This window comes from Schizophyllum commune (assembly GCF_000143185.2).
Source record: "Schizophyllum commune H4-8 unplaced genomic scaffold SCHCOscaffold_7, whole genome shotgun sequence".
Classification (NCBI taxonomy): domain Eukaryota; kingdom Fungi; phylum Basidiomycota; class Agaricomycetes; order Agaricales; family Schizophyllaceae; genus Schizophyllum; species Schizophyllum commune.
The window spans coordinates 1,037,606-1,060,309 of record NW_026089544.1 but is presented as its reverse complement, the minus strand read 5'-3'; the positions used below and the strand labels follow the sequence as shown (position 1 = coordinate 1,060,309).

General features: G+C 58.7%; 7 protein-coding genes and 1 non-coding gene across 8 annotated transcripts; 3 read left to right on the top strand and 5 right to left on the bottom strand.

Annotated features, from left to right (window-relative positions):
• The first annotated feature begins 566 nt into the window (after positions 1 to 566).
• Positions 567 to 2,986, top strand: SCHCODRAFT_02628742 (cytochrome b5). The gene is made up of 5 exons (XM_050345487.1): positions 567 to 703; positions 823 to 881; positions 1,252 to 1,381; positions 2,053 to 2,242; positions 2,677 to 2,986. Exons 1-5 carry the CDS (start codon positions 616 to 618, stop codon positions 2,795 to 2,797), a joined length of 588 nt encoding a protein of 195 aa, XP_050199593.1. The 5' UTR covers positions 567 to 615; the 3' UTR covers positions 2,798 to 2,986.
• Positions 2,987 to 3,337: 351 nt separating this feature from the next.
• SCHCODRAFT_02628738 (methionine sulfoxide reductase A) lies at positions 3,338 to 5,336 on the bottom strand. The gene is made up of 6 exons (XM_050345486.1): positions 4,999 to 5,336; positions 4,487 to 4,704; positions 4,213 to 4,294; positions 3,995 to 4,057; positions 3,582 to 3,677; positions 3,338 to 3,487 (listed from the first exon to the last, which is right to left on the bottom strand). Exons 1-6 carry the CDS (start codon positions 5,069 to 5,071, stop codon positions 3,363 to 3,365), a joined length of 657 nt encoding a protein of 218 aa, XP_050199592.1. The 5' UTR covers positions 5,072 to 5,336; the 3' UTR covers positions 3,338 to 3,362.
• An 815-nt stretch (positions 5,337 to 6,151) lies between these two features.
• Positions 6,152 to 7,977, bottom strand: SCHCODRAFT_02504733 (glycoside hydrolase family 16 protein; the record flags this gene model as incomplete). Its single annotated transcript, XM_003031353.2, has 6 exons — positions 6,152 to 6,184; positions 6,245 to 6,835; positions 6,885 to 7,378; positions 7,431 to 7,469; positions 7,519 to 7,660; positions 7,720 to 7,977. 6 exons carry the CDS (start codon positions 7,975 to 7,977, stop codon positions 6,152 to 6,154), a joined length of 1,557 nt encoding a protein of 518 aa, XP_003031399.1.
• A 1,159-nt stretch (positions 7,978 to 9,136) lies between these two features.
• On the bottom strand, positions 9,137 to 10,863 carry SCHCODRAFT_02628730 (uncharacterized protein). The gene is made up of 4 exons (XM_003031354.2): positions 10,557 to 10,863; positions 10,105 to 10,263; positions 9,924 to 10,053; positions 9,137 to 9,864 (listed from the first exon to the last, which is right to left on the bottom strand). Exons 1-4 carry the CDS (start codon positions 10,710 to 10,712, stop codon positions 9,314 to 9,316), a joined length of 996 nt encoding a protein of 331 aa, XP_003031400.1. The 5' UTR covers positions 10,713 to 10,863; the 3' UTR covers positions 9,137 to 9,313.
• A 959-nt stretch (positions 10,864 to 11,822) lies between these two features.
• SCHCODRAFT_t136 lies at positions 11,823 to 11,895 on the top strand. Its single transcript has one exon. It is a non-coding gene; the product is annotated as a tRNA-Phe (tRNA).
• Positions 11,896 to 12,624: 729 nt separating this feature from the next.
• SCHCODRAFT_02668685 (putative serine/threonine protein kinase) lies at positions 12,625 to 14,893 on the top strand (the record flags this gene model as incomplete). Its single annotated transcript, XM_003030946.2, has 11 exons — positions 12,625 to 12,870; positions 13,019 to 13,081; positions 13,133 to 13,261; positions 13,318 to 13,395; positions 13,449 to 13,537; positions 13,590 to 13,663; positions 13,766 to 13,899; positions 13,957 to 13,984; positions 14,072 to 14,319; positions 14,423 to 14,746; positions 14,807 to 14,893. 11 exons carry the CDS (start codon positions 12,625 to 12,627, stop codon positions 14,891 to 14,893), a joined length of 1,500 nt encoding a protein of 499 aa, XP_003030992.1.
• Positions 14,894 to 15,438: 545 nt separating this feature from the next.
• Positions 15,439 to 16,038, bottom strand: SCHCODRAFT_01201776 (uncharacterized protein; the record flags this gene model as incomplete). Its single annotated transcript, XM_003031355.2, has 2 exons — positions 15,439 to 15,450; positions 15,505 to 16,038. 2 exons carry the CDS (start codon positions 16,036 to 16,038, stop codon positions 15,439 to 15,441), a joined length of 546 nt encoding a protein of 181 aa, XP_003031401.2.
• A 271-nt stretch (positions 16,039 to 16,309) lies between these two features.
• SCHCODRAFT_02628724 (uncharacterized protein) lies at positions 16,310 to 22,597 on the bottom strand. The gene is made up of 13 exons (XM_003031356.2): positions 22,338 to 22,597; positions 22,019 to 22,281; positions 21,344 to 21,964; positions 20,303 to 21,292; positions 19,940 to 20,254; positions 18,510 to 19,890; positions 18,281 to 18,460; positions 17,849 to 18,230; positions 17,337 to 17,799; positions 16,956 to 17,286; positions 16,832 to 16,905; positions 16,719 to 16,782; positions 16,310 to 16,666 (listed from the first exon to the last, which is right to left on the bottom strand). Exons 1-13 carry the CDS (start codon positions 22,567 to 22,569, stop codon positions 16,611 to 16,613), a joined length of 5,352 nt encoding a protein of 1,783 aa, XP_003031402.2. The 5' UTR covers positions 22,570 to 22,597; the 3' UTR covers positions 16,310 to 16,610.
• Between the last annotated feature and the right edge of the window lie 107 nt (positions 22,598 to 22,704).

Below are 22,704 nucleotides of genomic sequence, written 5' to 3'. Positions count from 1 at the left end.
CGCTCAGCCACTTCAGCGGGATCAGTACTGGATACATCAACAGTAATGAATCGAACGCTCCGGATCGTATTCCTGTATTCCTATCCTATCCTATCCTCGTCGGTCTACTGCACATCTAGTCCGTCCCCCCACCACCCTACTCTACTGTATCTGCATCTCCCACAAAACACACTCGAGAACGCCATCAGATTCATACGGCCCGTCCCTTTGATAGTAACAAGGTAATGGTGCCGAACGGGCGAGGTCAACGCCGACCGCGCGCCCGGCGCAGGCTCAAAGGCTGGCGAGGTCCCGACGACCGCGATCGCCAGGTTCACCGACAACTCGCGTCGTCAGCTTCCCCACCAGCCCAAGCCCGCGCCAGACGGGTCGTGCTCAGCTCTTTGCACCGCGGGGAGATCGTCATGGGCGTTTATGATTGTGGAAGAATCGAAGAGTAAAAATTGTGCCCGGGGCCCTTTTCAAGGGCCCGATCGGGGACGCCACAAAAGATAGGGCAAACACGAGCAAGCCGGTACGCGGTCCGCTATCGCCGGTACCGGGGCATCGTGATTGGCCTGCCCAACCCCATCGCCGCGTCTGGTCCCGCGATCCCGCGTCTGCCGCGTCATCGACATGAACGCCGGCGTCGAGAGGCTCGTGATATACGCCGTCTCCTTCCTCGCGCCGCTCACGCTCTACTTTGCTGTCTTCCGTCGTCGTCGTGAGTCGTCGTCCTCCTTCGCGCATTGAATCTTTTCTCTCCACCAGATCCTAACCCTCCACATATCGGAACCCTCTTGCCCCACGCGCTCGACGGCGGCTAACCACAGTCCCGCGCAGGCTCCTCGACGCCATCAACCGCGTCCACGACCGTTGCTTCCAGTTCCGCTGCACAGGCTGTGAGTATCATCGCTGCGCTTTTGACGATATCACCCCGCGCTCCTGCCGATACCACCCCGCGCTCCTGCCGATACCACCCCGCGCTCCTGACCATACGACACTGCCCTCCTTTACATCGTCTCCCATACCCTCGACTCCAACCCATCACACGCGCGCCATCCCCCGCGCCTCTCCCTCCCCCATCCCCACTAACCCCCACCCCATCACGCACTCCCTCACCCTTCCAATCCTCCACCCCATCCCGTCACCCACCCATCACCTCCTCTCTCCCTCACCGCCCCACTACCCTCTGTCCAGCTCACTAACCCCCACCACCCATCACCCACCCACTAACCCCCTCCTTCCCGTCACTAACCCACCCCTCCCCAGACCCCCAAGTCCATCATGCAAGCCGAGAACCCGAACCTGCTCCCGCCCAAGGACGACCCGTTCACGCTCGCGGACCTCGCCGCGTTCGACGGGACGGACCCGGCGAAGCCGATCTATGTGTCGATTAAGGGTGAGTGGGGGCTGTTGTGTCGATTGTGGGTGGGTGAGGGCGATGGGGAGTGGGTGAGGGCGGGGGGGATAGGGAGTGGGTGAGGGCGAATGTGTCGATTGCGAATGAGTGGGGGCGCGGGGGGTAGGAAGGGGGCCTGGTCGTGAGTGGGGGCGGGTTGCGAGGGAGTGCGATGGGGAGTTGGTTGTGAGTGGGGGGAGGGAGGGGCGAGGGGATAGGGCGAGGGGCGAGGGGATAGGGCGAGGGGGGAGAGGATAGGGCGAGGGGAAGGGCGAGGGGAAGGTGCGCTGGGGGAGGGCAGGGAGGGATGAGGATAGGCCGAGGAGAGGGAGGGCAGACGAGGGTTCCAACGCAGACACGCGCGGACGCGCACGATCTCTCGCCACCACCACATATATCCCATACCCACCACCCTCCCACCGAGCACATCACCAACCCCTTCCGCCCTGTCTTCGTATCCTAACCACCTTTACCCAACTCCAATCCTAAACTAACCTCCCCGCCACTATCCCCCCTTCCCCCCCCTCCCCAATAACCCCCCCCCCTCCCCAATAAACCCCCCACCCCCTCCCCCTTCCCACTACTATCCCTCCACTCCCTCCCCGCCATCCACCCACCCCACTACCAATATCATAGTATTTCGAAGGGACTAACAAACAACCCCCCCCCAGGCACCATCTTCGACGTCTCCCCTAAACGCGACGTCTACGGCCCCGGCCGCTCCTACGGGCTCTTCGCCGGCAAGGACGCGTCCCGCGGTCTGGGCATGTCCTCCCTCCGGCCCGAGCACGCGGTGCCGGATTATGATGGGCTGAGTGAGGGCGATCGGAAGGTGTTGGATGATTGGTGGGGGTTTTTTAGGTGGGTGGGGCGAGCGTGCGTTGTCAGACCTCAGGCGCGTGCGTTGTCAGACTTCAGGCGCGTCCGCGCTGAATCCCTCTCCCTCCCATTGCACCTTACCCCGTCTTCCTCCCCACCCGTTTACCCCCATCTCCCCTCACCCCTTCCCCCTGACGAGTGCACCTCCCTTCCCCTTTTCCCACTCTCCGCCTCCCTCCATCTCCCCCATCCCTTCCCCCACCCCCGACCATCACCCTCATCAACCACCCCACCTCGCTTTCCTTTTCGCGTCTCGCGTGTACCCCGCTTTCTGTCTAACGCGCGTGTTCCACCCTCTCCCCCTTCACCCCTGCCCGCATCTTCCCTCTCCCCCTTCTCCTTCCCTTCCCTCTTCCCCCCTTCCCTCCCCCCTTCCGCTCCCCATACCACCCATACTAACCCCCCCCCTTTACTAGCAAACGCTACAACATCGTCGGCCGCGTCATCGACCACCCGACGCACCTGCGGCAGCAGCAGGCGGGGGAGGGTGGGGAGGCGCAGGGTGGGAAGGGGAAGGGTGGGGCGGCGAGTTTGTGATGAGGGTGGGGAGGGGAAGGGTGGGCAGGCGAGTTTGTGATGAGGATGGGCGGGACGTTCTTTGTGTACTGGCAGCGCAGAGGCCGACCGCCCCGCGTGCTTCGTAACCTGACCACCCTCCGCGCGTCCTGATGTCGGTGTCTCCCAAGTTGTACAAATACCGGAATATATGCAAGGCTTCTGACTGGATTGCGCAACCGCTTCTAACTGGAATGCGCGCGACCGCTTTGTACTCCGCGAATATCACTACTCTCGAGTATCGTCGCCATCTTCGCTAGCGATACTGTACACTCATCGTCTGCGCTCTCTTCGTTACTGTACAATCATCGTCACCTTCCCCTTACCCCTCTCCCCAGCCACCACCCTTCCCACCTCTCCCCACCCCCCCCTTTCTTCCCCACCCTACCCCTTCCCCCTTTGCCCCCCTACCCCCTCTCCCCACCCACCACCCTACCAATGCTACCAACGCGTCGGACACTGGTCTCTGCGTGCATGCTCACCCCCTCCCCCTTTCCCCCTACCCTCCCCCCTCTCCCCACCCTCCCCCTCTCTCCCCACCCCCACCCTACCAATGCAACCGATGCGTCGGACACTGATACCCGCTCGGATTCTTGAACAGGTACAGCTGGTGGTACTCCTCCGCGTCCCACCACTTGCCAGCCGGCACGATCTGCGTGACGATCTTCTGGCCTGGGAGGGGGGGGGTTAGTTGGGTTTTGGGGGGAGGAGGGAGGGGGAGGGGAGGAGGAAGTGAAAGAAGCAAAAAACAAACTCGCCCACTCACCCTTGGGCGTAAAATGCTTCGCCTGCACCTCCTCCGTCACGCGCTTCGCGATCGCTTCCTGCTCGGGCGAGTGCGTGAAGATGGCGGAGCGGTATTCTGTTGGGGGGAGATTAGTTGGGTACGCGCAGAAAGGTAAGGTGGGTATGGGTGGGTGGGAAGGCGAAGATATAGGGAGTGGGGCGGGGAAACACGAAGGAGTGGGGTGCTCGGATGTGCGCGTAAAGTTTGGCGCAGACGAGGGGATGGGGCGGGGGAAGAACGAAGGGAGTGGGCTGGGGGAAAGGGGTCAAAGCAACGCGCTGGAGCTAGGGACATGCGCAGAAACTAGGGAAACGCGCAGGAACTAGAATAACCAGGAAGAAACTAGAAAACCGCGAAGGAATTAGCAAACCGGGAAGAAACACCCCACTCACGCGTCCCCGTATCCGCCCCCTGCCGGTCGACCGTCGTCGGGTCGTGCGTGCGGTAGAAGAACTCTGGGGGGTGGTGAGCATCGTGGCGAAGGATAGGTAGAGCATCAGGGCGAAGGATGGGCAGTAGAGCGTCATGACGAAGCATGGGCGGTAGAGCTCGGTGGCGAGGAATGGGCAGTAGAGCTCCATGGCAGAGAACAGGCAAGAAGCACACTCACCAACGAGCTCGGCGTACGGCACCACGCTCGGGTCGAACTCGATGCGCAGCGCCTCCGCGTGCTGCGTCGCGCCCGTGCAGACCTTGGGGGAAGGGTTAGCCTCGCGCTCTGTGTTAGGCGTCCTCCTTCCGCCTCACTCCTTCCACCCACTCATTCCACCCTCCCTCCTTTCACCCCACCCTCCCTCCTTTCGCCCCACCCTCCCTCCTTTCGCCCCACCCTCCCTCCTTCCACCCACCCTCCCCACCCCTTCACACAAAACCCAACCACTCACCTCCTTATACGACGGCTCCACCGCGTCCTCCCTTCCGCCCGTGTAGCCTACGGACGTCTTGATGATGCCCTTGTTCTGCGCGGGCGGGTCGACGCCCTTGTTCTGCGCGGGCGGGTCGACGCCCTTATTTTGGGACGGCGGGTAGTGCTTGAGGAAGATGTGCTCGACGCCCCAGAAGCAGCCGCCGGCGAAGGTGGCGAGCTCGGTCGTGGTGGGGGCTGGGGGGGAGGCGGAGGGGAGAAGGAAGAGGAGAGGGGGAGGGGGAGGGGAAAGGGAGGGGGGTTGGGGTAGGTAAGGATAGGATGGTAGTGGAAGAGGGAGGGTTGAGGGCAATGGTGTATTTCATGGGGACAAGAAAGAGGAGAGACGAGGTCCCCATTAGGGAAGGTTGGTGGGAGAGAGGGGGTGTAGGAGCGCCGGTGAAGGCAAGTAGGAGCGCCGTCGAGGGTCAGAGAGCGAGGATGGGGATCGCCGTCAGCACAAGTCCTCAACATCGCGAATGCACAACACACCAGAGGTAGACATGTATTGCGCGGCGTTGAACGTGTGAAGGCCAGGGAGAAGCGATCGGAGGGCGGCGAGCATGAACTGAGGGTTGGGCGCGCAGCTGTCGATGAATGAATAGACGCGCGAATCGAAGGCGAGATGGCGTTTATAAGCAGCGACGGGCTATTGTCCTACGCGATCCTATATGGACGGTAGCGAAAGGAGAGCTGACAAGCCGACGTGGTTGCTGACAAGCCCGAAAGCGCCGCCCAGAAAGTGAGATCGTGCGACTCCCTCAAGTGAGATCGCCTCACGATGAGACACCACCGGACGCAGATCGACGCCATGATGTCGACTTTGGGCGCGATGACGAAGGAAGATGGCGCGCAATCTTATCGCGGTCCTGGTCCCGGTCACCAAAAGATGGCGACGCGGTCCGAGCTCGCTTGTCAACCCATCGGTCTGTCAGCCGGATGCGCTTCGGCGGTCGTTCTTTTGGTTGACCGCCAGGTCGTTCTTCACGTTGATGGCCAGTGAAGGTCTGTCCTCGAGACAACTTGTAGCCCTCCATATGTTCATCCTCGAGCCCCCTCATCATCTTGTTAACCCGTCGTACACACCGACTTGGTATCATAAACACGCCACCGCCTAGCGTATAGCTTGAAATTCTTGGTATATACCACCCTACCATTACCATCGTAAACGAGAGGAAGTAGGAAAGAGGGGAACGTTCCCCGTAAGGGAGACCACAGGGCCACGGAGACAAAGAGAAGAAACAACAATGGGTAATGGGGGTAACGGTGTGAGACCCATGAGGGTAACGGTGAGACCCTATGAGGGCGTGGGGTAAAATAGTAAGGTGCAGTGAAGTGCGCGAAAGGTAGAAATGTGCGCGAAAGGCGAAGTGAGAAGCTGCGAGTAGTAAGAAACGCAGTGAGAAGGTGAATAGTCATGCACTGAGGGCATAGTAAGAAGGATCCAGCTGCGCGGGGTACGTGGTGTCAACAAGCGCGCACGCGGGAGGAGTGCTCGAGTGTGTCAGTCCGCCGTCTACATACATGTCAGAGTCCATGCGCGTTACAGTGTGCGTCGCCACCACTCCGGCCCCGGGAACTTGTGTGTGTGGAAGTATAGACAAGAAAGCGGGGCCTGCCCCGAACGGAGGCACCAGACGGGCATCTAGTACCGGTAGATCGTGAAGGAGTTGATGATCTGGGAAGAGCCATGTCAGCGCGCAGTCCAGAGAAAAGGAATACAACAGCAAAAACTCACAAATTGCGCATCCGCGAACGAGGCACCCGAGTTCTGCACAAAGTTCGCCGCCGAGTCGAAGCCCGTAATGTCCGCGCAGCTCTGCGCCTGCCCGCCCGAGCCCGCCGTGTGCCACACACCCTCGGGGAACGTCCCGCCGAGGTTGTTCGTGATAATAAGCATCAAGTCCTGGAAGTGGCTGCTCATGTCGCACGACGCCGACGAGTACGTGACCACGCTCGCGCCCCACGAGCTCGGGTTCGGCCCGCCGCTCGTCACGTCCGCGGGGATCTGGTCGCGCTGCCAGAACCAGACGGAGATGCCGTCGTCGGACATCTGCACCGCGTACGCGCCGCCGCCGACCGCGTTGAAGCCCGTGCCGTACGACGCGGTGTCGTACATCGAGAAGCCGCAGCCCATGGTGTCGACGGTCGCGTCGCAGTTCAGGCCCGCGCCCGAGACGAGGGCGGCCTTGGTGAGCGAGGAGACGGCGCTGTCGGCGAAGGTGCAGCCCGGGCCGGTGTGGATGGAGACGATGTTCTGCGTATACTGGTTCACACCCTCGATGACATCGACCTCACCGCTGTACGGCCAGGTGCCAGAGCCGGTGAACTACGGAAAGTCAGCGACGGCTTGCGGACGTTTCGTGAGACTCGCTTACCCAGATCGCGGGCCAGACACCGCAAACAGCGGGGACCTTCTCGACGTCGAAGATGAACAACGACGCGGTGCTTGGGTTGAACTTCTCAGCAGAAGTCATGCGGACCGAGTTGCGAAGCCCGACGTTCTGCGTCGTGTCGACGTTGATGTAGACCTTGCCGTCGTTGCCAGTGTAGACGAGGCCGGTGTCCTTGCCGTTCACGTAGTTCGCGACGCCAGAGTTGTCGGACTGGCCCTCATCGAAACCGAAGTAGTTGATGAGCGTGTCACCGGTCAGGGACTGGTACACCTTCCAGCCCTCGTTCGAGGAGCCAGAGGGGGCGCTGCTGGAGGTAGCGGGTGCGGACGTAGATGTAGACGCAGGCGCGGTCGTAGGAGCATCAGTCGTAGTCGGCGCGGCATCGGTGGTCGCAGGCGGGGCGGGGGAGGAAGAGGTAGTCGGCGCGCTCTCGGAACTGGTGGTGGCGGCTTCCTGGGTCGTCGGCGCATCCGCAACTGCAAAGCCGGTGAGTGATTATGGCCAACTCGCCTAGCGTATGACACGTACCCGAGGCAGCACCGCTAGCCCACTCCCAGGTAACATCAACTACAAAAATATGAGGCCCCGCACACGAAAATAGATCAGGACCACGCACTCATGCCCACGTCGAGCGAGCCGGCCAGCGCGGTGAACGCGGCCGTTGAGAGGTAGATATCGCCATCGCCCGTGCTCGCCGTCGTGTTCGCGGCGTCAGTGAGCGTCACATCGATCGACTTGTCGCCGTAGTACACGGTGATCTGCCAGCGCGTCAGCCCGCCAGCTCGCCCAGCGCACTTCGCGCGCCCCGCCCACTCACATGCTGGAAGCACTTGTCCGAGGCGGACCAGATGTCGCCGTAGTACGCTGCGTGGACGCCCGCGACGAAGTCGTCGTCGGAGGACACCGTCCCGCACGCGGTCGTGCGGTCGTTCTGGTAGCCGTAGTACGCGGTGCCGGAGACGACGTCGCGCTTCGCGGCGGAGCGGTGGTGCCGGCGCATGCGCTGGGCGCCGTGGGAGGCAGAGACGCTGCCCGCGGCGGCGAGCAGGCCAACAAACGTCGTAGCGGAGCGCATAATGTGTGGTGCGCGAGTCTAGTGCCGAGGGAGGGAGTGCGCTGGGAGATGCAGCTGATCTAGGGTGGAGGGCGAGGAGGAGGAGATGCCGGCCAGGCGGTATAAACGAGGGACTGGGTGAGACGGGGAGGAGAAGGTACAAGTCAAGAAGAAGCTGTGGAAGGGCGCGGTAAAAGGAATAAAAAGGACGGTTACCAGGGGTATATCGGGCTCTTGATGGGGCCATGAGGCGCGTATAATTGGCACCGCGCAGCTGGCGCAGTCCAACTCGCCGGGCGACGGACCTTGGCAGGGATCGGACGCCGTCGTCAGCATTCTTCCGTCTTGGGACGGACCGAGGATCGTTGGCGAGGGGATCGTTGCAGGCGAATCGCTCTCTCATCGTGGCCACAAATGACATCGCTGACATCCAGGCTGCATGCATCTCTACGTTCTCGAAGCCCATCGCCTGCACATCTCGCCCATCGGGTGGCACGTCCACGCAGACAAGCCCGCCAAGGACGACGACGGAAGTTCCGCGGACGATGGACGGATGGCATGATGGCGAAGAAGTAACCTCTTCAGTAGCTTCGGCAACCGCCGAGCCTGTCAGGCACTTGCCTCCGTCGTCAGGACCTCGACAGCCGACGCGCCCTCGGTGAACTGAAGTCGCCTGCTCGACATCTGCGTCAGCCCTGCTTCAGGCCGCCGCTCGCTCCTCGCTTGCTCGTCCTCATCTGCAGCGACACAGCGCGTCTCTACGTCCTCCTATTCCTCTGATAGGCGGGATCAAAAGGAATATATTTGGCCACAAATGTCCCCCGGTCTGACGGTCACCAGCTGCGGAGTCCGACTTCGCGCCCGTCGCTCGATACGGCGGCGCTGTCACCACCGACGGTGGGCGTGTGCGCAGCGTACCCACCCGCCCAGCACCACCCCGACGTGGGCATTTATGAAGCCTGTGATATTCCATGATCTCTTCTTGTACTCCCAAGCCAGTGGTACGTCCTCGAGGCGTCGTCAGTCGCTGCCAACGACCGACTTCCAACTCCCCTCAAGCAGCTGGTCACTATGCTCAAGAACGTTCGGTCTGCCATGGTTGACATGTGGGCAAAAAAGTGCCATCTCAATCGAGTCAGTCATCGCTTCTGGTCGCCAGTCTGAACTCATCCGAACTGGAGGGATTCCGTGTGTATCAACCCTTTGTGGAAGTTGCAATTAGAGTCGGAGTGTATTCACTAATCATCTAAAGACCGGACGTTTTCCCTATCATGAGTCGTGTACTCTGCTCATCCCTCGTGCAAGAAAGCCAGGTCCTCGTCCGCAAGACCTCGAGGAACATCAACCCAGGCGACGCTTATGCAGCCTTCGCCTTGAAGAAGTTACCGGCGGTCCTCTCGACCTCCGCCTCCGCCGCAATACCCTCCTTCTCCACCTCATCCATCAGCTTGCGCTCGATATCGCGCTGCTCCTCCGCGGTCATGCCCTTCTTCTTCATCGCCTTTACGCGCGCGCGGTACGCCCGGTACTTGTCGTCCGTGCCGAGCATGTAGTCCCACCAGCGGAACGACGTCGAGAAGTTGTTCGTGAACGCCATGTGGTGGAAGTCGTGGTGCTCCGCGCCGGACCAGAAGGGGACGATGTTGTGCAGCGACCAGGGGAAGTCGTACCCGCTGTGCGCGTCGACGGCCTGGAAGAGGCGGAGGAGGATCCAGAGATAGACGGTGAAGATGTGCAGGTTCTGCGTGAAGTAGCAGTAGAGGAGCGGCCCGCAGATCGTGCCCGCGCCGAGGATGCAGACCTCAGCGGGGTGGGCGTACTCTGCGGCGAGACCGAAGGGCGCGGAGTACTTGTGGTGGATCTTGTGGATGTGCTTGTACAAGACACCAGTGTGGAGCGCTTGGTGGGCTGGAGGAGTGTTTGCATAAGCATCAGGAGCACGACGAAAGGAAGGGGTGTCTACTCACCAACGTAGTGGAAGAAGTCCTCGAAGACGAAGAAAAAGAAGATTTGCGGGGCCATCTCCTTGAACCCGGGGAGCGGCACATGGTGCGTGCGCATACCGAGGGACTCAGCGACGGGGTGGAACAGCCAGATCTGACAGGTCATATGAGCACGCTAGATCGTGACTAGCGAAGAACGACGTACCGCTGGCAGCTCGATCGTGAAGTGCGAGAACAGGACCTGCTTCGTGCATTCCCACTGCTCCTGCGGCGTCGGCACCTTGTTCGGCTGGAGCTTCCACTTCCGGAAGTAGGGCATGGCGTCGATGATGATCCATGGAAGCGAGCGGCCGAAGTAGACGAACTGGGAGCTGGGTAAGCATTTGCGAAGACATGGGATCCATGGTTCAGGAGAGGAGGCGTGAGGCAAGTGCGAGGCTCGCAGAGGCGCTGACAGTCAACCGAAATGTGATAGGATGTGTGAGGATGTGATGAGGTGAGCGACCCTGCAGCCAATGAATGACGGAGGAAAACGACCCTGATTGGCCAAGTACCCTAGGAAGTAACCGCTTTCCGAAAATTGCTGCATGTCATACACGCCCCTCCCAGCAAGCACACTCCAAGGCCGTACTCAGGTGAAGGAATATCCCAACTCACCTCATGCAACAAGAAGCTCATGAGGCCCGTCGCAATGGTCGGGTTGTCGATCATCACATACCACTGCACCCACAGCTGCTCGAGCCATGAGAGCGAAGTGAGGTCCGTGCCATCGTAGGCACCGGACATGCTCGTGCTATTGTGGAGGGCGTCCATGGTGCGGGGTGCGCGATCCCGTGTAACGTGGGGATGTACCGGTGGTGGGGTTCCGTGTAGCGCCTGGAAGGATGCGGGGGCGCCTGGAGTGTCGACTAGACGGCAGTGAAGCGTCAAGCAGGCAGGAAGCGCGCAGGCGAGAACGGGAAACAAGGAGCGCGGCAAGCCTCGAACGAGCTTTTTGAAGGGTTGGGGAAAATGCGCAAAGTGGTGAGATACTTTGGCGACCGACGACGGGCGGGCACGTGGGACACGTGGAAGGGTCATGTGCGGATGGGCGCCTATGGGTGATCATGGTTCGACTTGGGGATCTCGAGATATCCGGTGCGTGAAGCTGCGAAAAGTCTTCATAAGCAGTCGTACATGACGGCCCAAGTATGACAATGGTCTCAGGATGACCAGAACTGGGCTCAAGTCTTGTTACATTAGGGTCCCTCAAAGCTCGTTTCGTGTCTTCGTCATTTTCCTGTGCGCAAAGGGAAAAATCTGAAAAAGGTACAGTTTGGCGGGGAAAACGGGCGAGAATCCTGTTCGACACAGCCACATCTCCTTCCTCTGTGTTCAAACCTCTGTTCAGAATAATCGAATTCTTCCTTTTCTCGCGAAAAATCACTCGAAAAGGCCGAATCCCGCGCCAAAAGTTCTGTTCGAAAGAGCCCAATTTTTCCTTTTCGCGAAATTCCGCTAGGTTTGAACGACCCTATTCTCAGCGACGCCGAGGTGCTGAGAGACCATTCGCTCTCGCTTCGCTTGCATCAACGCGGTCCTCCACTTACAATGGCTGCGCGAGGTGTGTCGGGCCTCCGCCGGATCCTGGAACAATGCTGACTGAGGAAGAAGCGTGGCGCAAGTGTACATGACGGAGGAGAGTCGGAGACGGTGGTTATCTCTCCTGACTAGCAGCTTGAAGTGGCCGAGTCAGTGTATGAGCTGCATTGCTTGTAGCTTGTACATCTAATCAATGGATGAAAAAAAGCCATTTGAGGCATTGATGTGCGCATCGTCGAAGGTCACCATGGGGCTGAGTCGTGGTATGGATTGACACTGCAGACACCATGGGGCTGAGTCGTGGTATGGATTAACACTGCAGATGTTATCACTGCCACTGTCGGCGTGATAGCTCAGCTGGGAGAGCAGCAGACTGAAGTTCTGAAGGTCCCGTGTTCAATCCACGGTCATGCCATAATGCCGTTCTTTTGGGTATATTTTGCCGCTCGTCGGTAGGTGCTGCAGGATTGTACCAGCGGTGTCCATCTCAAAGGCCCGATCAGGCATCTCTCGTGTCGCGTATTTGTGTATATATATATGCTTTTCAATTTTTCATTGGAACTCATCGGATGGGGCACAACCTTGGTTCTGTGCACTTGGAAGGCGGTGTATACTGCGGCGTGCGTATGGCTAAAAGTAGTGGATGGATCGATCCGAATCGCTATAGAGGAGGTCATGGAGCTGGAGAGCCTCATATTGGTTCAAGCGGTGCAGCAGAAGACCGGAATAGCGGAGAAGACCCAGATCTGCGATGCCAGAGAAATGAAGAGGCGAGCTAGAATTGTGCCCTGCAGCGGCAGGCTCTGTCTCTTGCTAGAGCTGACGCATAAAGACAACGAAAGCCCTCCGAGGTCCCGTTGACGTACGTCCTTGTCCTCGTGTCATCGCCGAGTTCTCGTCGGAAGTGTTTGCGAAGCGATACCTAAGCATCGGCGGGCGTCGGCAGAACAGCGCTCGATGTATGAGGGAATCCGAAGAGCCCAAAGCAAGACCCGCTCAGCCACATCAAACACAGCCCAGCCGCGCGCCTGGCTCGTGGCAGTGGGTCTTTTAAAGGCAGTGGAGGAGCGCAAAATGAATTCTCTTCGCTAGTCTCTCGCGAGCTCGTCGCCACACATCCTAGTACAACATTCAACTCCCGGCAATGGGCGCGCAACAGAGTCGTCGAAGCGGCCACGGCAGCAGGCCTTGTTCGACCATGAAGCACGACAGCAGTCGGAGCAGTTCTGAGGCCTCGGATTCAAAGGGCTCGCGGTCGCTGAAGACGGTTTCTGTTGCGTCCGCGTCCGCCTTCGCCGCCATCGCGGCCGTCACACCAAGTAGCAGTAGCAGTGCCGAGGACATCAGTAGGCTCAGCGAGAGGACGCGGGTAGAAAAGCGCGAAGTTCAGGTGAGAGAGAGCACCCGGACGCATCAAGCGCCGGCGTCACAGCCACGCACGCATCCCTATTTTGAATTGTGTATCGTCGTCGCTCGCCCTTCGCGTCGCGACTTGTCCTGAACCTCCGTCTCCTTCCCCGCTCACACCTCCGTGCCAGAAACCGCCGCCGCCGCGCCCGAAGAGCTACCTCGAGATGCCGCAGACGACAGTCCCGTGCCAGGTGCGCGCGCATCGATAGACGCGCTGATCGCCTTGTTCACCGCCCTCGCAGTACCGCACAGGCAAGACGCTTGGGAGCGGGACTTACGCCATCGTGAAGGAGGCCATCCACATCCACACCGGCAAATACTATGCCTGCAAAGTCATCAACAAGAAGCTCATGCAGGGGCGCGAGCATATGGTGCGTGGCGCGCACTGCACGGTGATCACAGCCTCGCTCACGCCGCGAATGCACAGGTGCGCAACGAGATCGCTGTCCTCAAGCGCATCTCGAGCGGGCATAAGAACATAGTCACCCTGCACGACTACTTCGAGGTGTGCAGTTCGCGTAAAGAGATGGAAACGCGGTGTTGACGCGGTTTGCGCAGACGACGCACAACCTTTATCTCTGCTTCGATCTGTGCACGGGTGGCGAGCTGTTCGACAGGATATGTGCGAAGGGTAACTACTACGAGGCGTGCGTACCCATCGCGCGACTACAGAACCCAGTATACTCAACGAGCCGACAGGGACGCCGCCAATCTCGTCCGCACTATCCTGCAGGCTGTCAAGTACATCCATGACTGCGGAATAGTCCACCGAGGTAAGCATTTCTCGTCCCATTCCCCCTCGTATCGTGCTCGCTAGTGTATAGCTAGTCAACGCCCAAAGATCTTTGCCTCACCCCGCTAATAATACCCCTTAGACCTCAAGCCCGAGAATTTGCTCTTCCGCACCCAAGCAGAGGACGCCGACATCATGATCGCCGACTTCGGCTTGAGTCGTGTTATGGAGGAAGAGAAGTTGAACATGCTCACCGAGATTTGCGGCACGCCCGGGGTGCGTCAGCTATCCCCCGTCTCCGTCGTGAAGGAGGAAACTGACTTGCCCCAAAAGTATATGGCCCCTGAAATCTTCAAGAAGAGTCAGTTTCCCCTATACATCTCACCCATCCGACCATCAATCGTTGTCATGAACTCTCGAATCGAATGAATACTAACGTTAACTGTAGCTGGCCACAGCAAACCTGTCGATATTTGGGCGATGGGCGTCATCACGTACTTCCTGCTCGCCGGCTACACGCCCTTTGACCGCGACTCGCAACAGCTCGAGATGGAGGCGATCATTGCTGGCGACTACAAGTTCGAGCCCGAGGAGTACTGGGAGAACGTGTCGAGCACGGCGAAGGACTTCGTGACGCAGTGCTTGACCATCGATCCGACGAACCGGCCAACAGCGGCGGAGGCGCTGCAGCACAAGGTAAGCTGTACTGTGTAGCCCAGGGCTACATTCGTCCTCTGCCTCTCATGATCGTATCCCCTTTACCCGTGTCGTCCAAGCGATGGCTAACCATACATCTCAGTGGCTCTCCGACCCGACCGCGCACTTCGTCACGGACAAGGAGGGCCCGGTCGACCTCCTGCCGCATGTCAAGAAGGCGTTCAACGCGAAGCAGCTGTGGAAGAAGGCCGCGTTCAGCATCAAGGCGCTCAACCGCATGACGATGCTCGCGAGCAGCGGGCTCGACAAGGACGCGGCGGAGCTGTCGGAGAACTTGAAGAAGTACAAGGAGGAGTCGGCGCGGGAGATCATGGAGGAGTCCACGATCACCCACTCGCACAACATGGAGACGGAGTCGACGACGGACTTGACGTTGAAGGAGAAGGAGGTGCGCGATGCTGTCAAGGTGGGTTTCCATCCTGCTGGCGGTTTGCCTTTACTTCACTCCATTTACACTCATGCGCAGGCATCCGACGACATCAGCGCGCACGACCACGAGGACATCTCCTCGAAGCTCGCGAGTGTCAGCCTCGACGAGGGTCAGAAGAAGTAGTCGGCCTGACGACTTTCGACTACCCAATGTGTATAACAATGTCTTCGCGGTGGTGAAAGGTCGCGAAGGCTCGGGGGGCGGTATATATGGTGACCACGCGTCTGCCCGCTCGTTCAGGCGCGATTTGCTCGTTCGCTCAAGCGAGTCTTTTCGCTTGCTCAGACGTGGACGTGCAGGACATGCCGCGGTGGGCAGGTAGCTGGCTCGTCGTATTTTCACAATCAACAAAGCACGTGGTGCAATCCTACAATCTGTATTTACCTACAAGCCAGTCGCGTCTGAGGCCCCTCATCTGTAGTTACTATTTACCAGGATCTTGAATGGTTCTTCTCAATCCTATCTGTCTTCGCGAGACGGATAGGGCTCAGTAGACAGCCTGAATGCCGCGGGCCGGTCAGTCATCGTCGATGGCGCTGTGCAACGGGACGGCCGCTGAGTCGCAAGTTCACTGAGAGTCGAGAAGTGCTGTGACGTACCTCGTATAGGGGTGGGTGATCTGTAATAGCGACGAGCATTGTCCTGCAAGTTACGCTGAAGTTCGTCCGTTAAGAAAGACCCTATGGCGCAGATTAGATCAGCACTTCATTCGCGCCACCATGACAAAAGCTCACCAGTCTCAGCACCGGGAATGGTCTTGCGTCCTCGTACAAATCGCGCAAAATCCATCCCTTCGCCACTACGTCGCTGTAAATGCTTGCCCATGTTATCTCGGATGGCAAGTCAAAGATCCCAATATCCTCCAGATCCATCAATACATCCAATACCCAGGCCGCACATGTCCAGCCATGAGGCCCAGGTATAACTTTCCTCTTCGCCGGCTCGTTCGCGTCCTTGGCATGCTCGCGGATGACCCGGTCGCACACCTCCCATAGCCGTGCGGACTCGTCGTCTGTGGAGTCGTCCCAGGGATACGGCTGACTTTCCGGCCCAGGTAGATCGTCGGCAGCGATGAGCTCGATGATCCCGCGGAACTCAGGCGCATTGGGAAGGGGGACGATGCTGAGGTGCTGCCGCCAGCGGTCGCCGCTGATGCGCACGATCTGGTAGACGCTGCACCGCGGGGCGTGCCAGTCAGACGGGGTCAGGACGAGCGCCCAGTGTGCGGGGTCCGCGCCGATGTAGTAGAGCGCGATACCGAGGCGCATCGAGGTTGCGGACAAGGTGTATGGCAGTGGTGGGCGCGGTTCGTGGTGTTTCCCCGCTGTTCGACGTGACCGTGGTCCCGCGTTGGGCTAGTCATCTGGCTTTAGTACTGCACCCTCGAGCTTACTCACACTGGAGTCGGCATCACCATAGGACCGTAAAGGTCCGATGGGCTCGCGTTCTGGAGACTGAAGGACATCCGGCTCCGCCAGGTCGGCGCTGAGAACGGTAGCGAAAGAGGCAAGTCTCACTCTGATCGCACCGTCGAACAAATATTTGTCCACGTCTCGGCATTTTATGCAGACTCTCCCTGAATAGGCCTAACTGTAAGGTATCTAGAAACGTATGTATGTATGATCCTGAACAGGCGACGGCTTAGCACATAGGTACTGGTCGTAAGAGAGTTCTTGCATTCGTAGAGGGTACAATGAAAAGTGTCCGTGTCGTAAACCACCCGATGTCGCTGCACTCAACGATGGAGAATGTCCGTCGACAATTAGCTCGGCACCGCGAAGTATACCCAAGCGTCAGCTACACATGGTGCGGAGAAGTCTAGATATATACGAGTCCGATATTACAAGCTGTCGCAAAGGGAGCACTCGACCTTTAGAGTGTGTCGGAAGACGAGGGCTGGGAAAGGGGTCAGCGACGCTCAGGTACGAAAGATAGCAAGGGTACTCACGAAGCGCGATGAGCGCGACGAAGATCGCGATGACGGTAACGTATACAGTACCGTACTTCATGATCTATGAAGACGTCAGTAAGAGCTGATAGAATAAGGCACTGAACACTGACAATCCAGCGTCTTTGCCTCTTCTGCTTGATTGAGTACAGAGGCGCGCGGATTTGCTTTGAGGGGCGCAGCCAGACTAAGAGAGGGTAAGAGTATGACCAACACAAACAATGAGACACGACGTACAGAGCATCATGGCGTGCAGACGGTCGAAGTACGGGATGAGGACAGCCGGAGTAAGCATGAACAGCAGGATGTGGCCGAGTATGAGATCCGAGCTCCAGAGCGACAACTCGATGATCTTGACGACGAACTCACGCGCCGGCTGCGACATGGCGTGCGTGCCGAGGCCACGGCCATACCAGCGACCAGTCCACCAAGCCCTGTTCGTCTCGTCGTGCTTGAACTCGCGACTGAGGAAAACGGCGATAAGAATTTTGTGAATGGCGCGCTGGATGGAGATGACGGCGATGAGACCCAGCACGGCATGCGACGCCTCCCAGGACTCGAGGAACCACTATGAATCTGTTAGATAGTTGAAGACGAATGAAAGGTATGGGCACATACCAGGAACTCGAAGAACCCAATCATTCCGATTGTGCCGAGGAAATGCGCGATGAAGGCCATAACGGAACCGAAGAGGGGGAAGACCGGGTCGAGCATGGGGCCGAGGAACAACGACACAAGGAAGAGCGTCAACAGGATGGCGGCGTTCCACACGATGGGGCCGATAGACACGACGGCGATGCGAACGAGGCCGGAGGGAGGCTGCTTGCCGTCGAGAGGGAACGACTTGACGAACATGTACGCGATGATGAAGAGGATGGCCATGCATGCCGGGAAGATGATCTCCGAGAATAAGACGGCGCGCCAGCCTGCACGAGGAACGTCGCCGGAAAGCTTCTCCGACGGGTGGCCCAGCTTCTTCTTCTTGTACCCAGTGATCATCGTGCGGGACAACCGGCAGTACCCAATCCAGGAGTTGTTGTGCGAGCGCGAGTTACCACGCGACATCCACCGGAGGTATTCCCTGTATAACCGGTCAGCTTACGTCGCGGAACAGCGCTCGTCCGACGTACCTGTAGTCGATGAGGAAATCCGAGAAGACGAATTGATGCGGATTGAACAAGAACGGCGCGATGCAGAGCGAGAGAATGGAAACCCAGAAGTAAATGACCCATGGCGTCCAGATCGTCAACGTCACGTAGAGCAGCATAATGAGCGTGCGCATGCCGAGGTAGATACTCGGGCCTGCGAAACGCGAGAACAAGATGCTGAAGCTGATACGACTGGTGGCGAACCCACGACCGGTAGCGATGTAACGCGCACCACCGAACGTCAAGTTGCTCAACACGGAGTGTGTCTGAATCTGGGTGGAGAACACCTCGAAGACAGGCGACAGCGACATAAACTGCTTGAGCAGACGCCAGATGGCACTCCAGGTACCGCGCTCGACGAGTTCTGAGATGATGATCAGCGCAAGGCCCTTGAGCAGGTTGACGAGCTCTTACCTTGCAGGAAGAGCGGCATGAAAGCGATCATGAACACCAAGAAGATGCTGATGATGCAGCGCTCGATCCACTGGAAGACCGGGACGAGGTTGTAGCAACCGGATTGACCACCGATGTACTGACCGCTGGACGTGTACTTGCAGATCGTGACCGAAGACTTCAAGGTACCGAGGAAGACCACTGGGAATTCGTCAGACGCTGTCAGGCTAACGATATGCAATCAACGTACTGGTAACGATGAAGACCTGCACGGATAGGATAACCAGCATGTTGTTGATCTGGAAACCTGGGTGCGCGTAGTAGAACGTGAGGAAGCGATCGATGGGCAATTGGGTTCCGAGGTAGTAGTACTCGCGCGAGAGGATCTGCTCGCCCATACCCGTACCGATCTTGGTCTGGAAGTTCAAGATGGTGCCAAAACCGAGGTCACGACCCTTGCCGCACTGGTAGTATTCGCTATGCTTGATGCGTCCACCGCGACCGACCGCGTTCATACCGGCGTAAATATCCTCGTTGAGATGGAGACCCTTCTGCGCCTTGGAGACACCACCGCGCGTGTTCATGTAGAGGGCGTTGAGGAAATCCGGGTGACCGTAGTGCAGCTTGCCGCCAAGGAAGGCGTTGTTGCGTGCCGTGAGCGTACCGAACGTCTGTTCCTTGCCAGCCGCCAAATCACCGAGAATACCGATGTGCTCCGAGAAGATATACTCGCGTGCACCGACGATGGCGACCGGGGAGCGCTTGAACTCCTTGACACTCCACTGCGCGTACGGACTCTGGCTAGAGACGTCGTACTCCTCGAACTCGGCGAGTACGTTACGGATCTTCAAGCACTCCTCGAGGTAGTTGTCCTGGTTGGCGTCGATAAGCTGGAGGTACTCGCCGCGGTAGAAGACGATGGCGTGGTTCTGGTTGTCCGACTTGCCGTCACCGAGAATGGGGTTGCCGGGCAGCTCGATGCGGAACTTGGGGCGCCGCTTGCCGGTCTCCGGGATGATGTCGCTGTGGCCGTCGACGAGGGCAGAGAAGATGCGTGGATCGCCACCCTCCTTGCGAGGAGGCTCTTCCTCCAGGTACGCGATCTGCAGGTCCGGGTACGCGCGGAGCAAGAACTCGGCGTTCTCGTGCTCCTCCTTGTTGAACTTCGAGTAGCGCTGCATGGACACCAGGAACTTGAACTTCCGCCGGGCCATCCGCTCCAACTCGCGCTCGAGCTTGTCCGTGTTACCGCCGAACTGCTGCACGACCTCGGGGTTCTCGACGCGGTAGAGCAGCTTAATCGCCTTCGCATAGTTCATCATGCCGGAGACCGTGCGGTAGAGGGTCTGCGCGCGCAAGGACGCCCAGATACGGGTGCGGAGGGTGTACTCGGGCGCGGCGCTCTTGAAACCGATGCAGTAGAAAGGAAGATCGTCCATCTTGGACTGACCCTTCTCATCGTTGCCGAAAGGACTTGGACCGTTGAACATAGCGGACTCCTCGGCCAAAATCTTGGTGTCCTTGACGAAGTTCTCCCACTCGACCGGGTGAAGCTGCTTGAGATACTCAAGCAATGTCACGCGGGTGTTCTGGTCCTCCTCGCGGATAATCTCACGGAGCGAAAGAAGGATCTGTGCACGACAGTCAGCTAATGTTGAATGCGCCCAGGAAAAAGCGCACCTTCTCGCTGTAGTGAGGCGTAAGCACTGTGAACGTCGGCATGGCGTCAACCGGGATGGGCTGAGGAATCTCCGTAGATAGAGACTGCGCGAAGAAAGAGATACGACGCTCAGCCTCGCTACCAGGCGGGAAGAACTCGCCCGAGCCACCGCTGCTGCCCTGCGCGACGAAGAACGGAGGCGCGCGAAGACTCCGCTTGCCGGCTTCGCCAGTGTCCACTTGATGGTACAGGAGCTTTTGAACGTGCTCGATAGAGAGCAAGTGCTCGCGGTACATGGAGATGATGATGGCGTTCCAGATTTGCGAAACCAAGACCTGCGAATGAGTCAGAATCAAGAACCTTACAGCGAGCTATTCACACACCTTGGGCTTGTACTTGACCTCCATGTCGCCGGTCGCTAGAAGCTTCGCGTAGATACGCTTCGGCAGACGCTGGAAGATGTCCCTCCATGGTGTCCAGATCGAAAGGCCGAGTACGAAAGAGCGTGCGATACTGAAAACCGAGTTCCAGATGACATACCAAAGGAAGGTGTCGAGGAAGAACAAGACGAGGTCCATGATGTACATGATCGTGAGGGTGAATGCTGCGTGATTCCTGCAAAGGCCGCTGCCGAAAATCTTGTCCTCGCAGTTCTGGATCTTCATGCCGACCATGACGCGAATAGGGTCGCGGAAGGACAACGTCAGGAAGAAGTAACTCTCCGTCAACTTGCACCCGAAGATGAGGAACCACATCAGGAGTGATGCGAACCGCTGGTGCTTGGGCAACGACGGGTAGCTGGCCGTGAACGTCTGGCTGGCGAGATACTTGCGACTCTTGCCTGCGACGCGGTCGCCGAACATACGACCAGAAGGCATGATAGTGAAGAGCGCAGTCGCTACGACGGAGATGAAGAACTGGACGATGCCGAGAATCAAGGCCAAAGAGCCGCCGCTCCCGTTGCTCTCTGCAATCGCGACGTAGAACGTCGGACCACATGTGAGGCCGAGCGTGACGAGGAGGAAGGCGAGGCGGCGAGTCAGATGCGAGGTGTTGTTCCATGTCGTGGGGATGTGCGAGAACTCGGCGATCGTGGCGAGGATCATGATACCTGTCGCTACCGCACCGCCGAGCGCAGTCGCGCTCCAAGCCAGAGACGTCGGAGTGTTGCCGTTGATGGCGTAGATCGTGGGGGAGTTGTATGCGGTGTAGAAGAAGTAGAGAGCGATGTGCACGACCCAGATACGGTTGAAGTCGACCAAAAGATGCGTAAAGGATCGAGTCTCGTAGAACGTCTTGAAGAAGACGCGATTCCACTCGATACGGTCGAACTTCATGAAGCGCTGTGCTGGAGGGAGGTCGACCAGACGACTCTGCTCGACAATTAGCCCTGTATGTCACAGAAGATGCACAGAGGTGCTTACCTTGTCCGACAGGACGATACGGGCAATGCCCTCCGGGTACCAGAACAGCTGATTCACGTCATCGTAACCAATGATTTGGTCGTGATCCCGTTCCCGCCGTACGAATTTTCCCTCCACCACCTCATAGCCTTGATCCCGGACAAATCTGTAGAGCGGCTTTACGACCGTCCTCAGGTAGAGACCCTCCGGTACCGGCTCCATCCTGTTCTGGCACTCCGGCGAACGATAATAGTCGTCGGCGCACTTGAAGATGAAGCACAAGCACTCGGGCATGAATCGCACTTGCGCCGCTTCGCCCCAGCAGAGCAGGTAGAGCGCGATCTGGCGTAAGCGGTCATACTGCGACATGTTGTTCATGGCTTGCCGCCAGCGCTCCAATGCCGTGTTCAGCGACTTTTCATGGCGTGGTCGCTTGCCCGATCCGCGAGTGGACTTGAGGCGGTTGAGACCCGGATTCTGAGTTTGTCCCACGGCGTCGTCAAGGTCGAGCTGCGCCGCGAAGTACCACTTCCGGTAGTTCGCATGCTGGCCACCAATGTAGTCGGCGTGGAGGGTGAGGAGCGCCTGGTTGGGGGTCATACGAGACGCTCGGCTGTCAAGCAGCTGCATGGTGAAGTCGAACTGGCGGAAAACGTTTAGGCCTCAGAACGCCGCACATGGGCATACGCCACGTACCATGTTCCGCATGGAATCCCGCTGAAAGCCAAACTTCTGCGTCAGATCGAGGAAGATGTCCTCGATCTCTTCTTTGGACAGCGGGATGTTGCGTTCGGCGGTCCATGCAGGGTACGAGTCCCTTCCGCCGGAGGATGCGCTGTAATCGACAAACGTCGGCGTAGATGAATCGGAATGGCCAAACTTGTGGGTGCCAAGCGACTCTGCTGAGGGTCCATACCGCTGGCCGTAGACGTCGCCGTCGGAATCGGTGTCCCCGGTCGCTGTTGTTGGGTGGGAAAGTCAGCTGCGTCATCATCGTTGCTGCACCCGCACGCACGATAGGGATCATAGGCGCCATTCTGGTCGTAGTAGCCCGGGTCCGTGAGGCCTTGATTACTGCTGTCGGACGCGTAGGTATCTCTACGGCCAGGTCCGTACTCCTCAGAATCATTGTCGTAGTAGCGGCGGGGCGCGCCGTTCGCGGTTCCGAAGGGATCGCTGGGGGTCGTCTCCATCGACGGCGATGATGCGTAGCCGCCTTCTGCGCTGGTGCCGCCCGGCCTCGGCATCGTAGTGGTGGGAGAAGGGAGAGCGAGGAACGCCCTTGGTGGTGATGGTTCGTGTTTGGCTGGGTGGCGATGATGTAACGGCGGGTTCCTCGAAATCAAAATTTGCGGAATCCGTCACGCTTTATTGCCTAATCT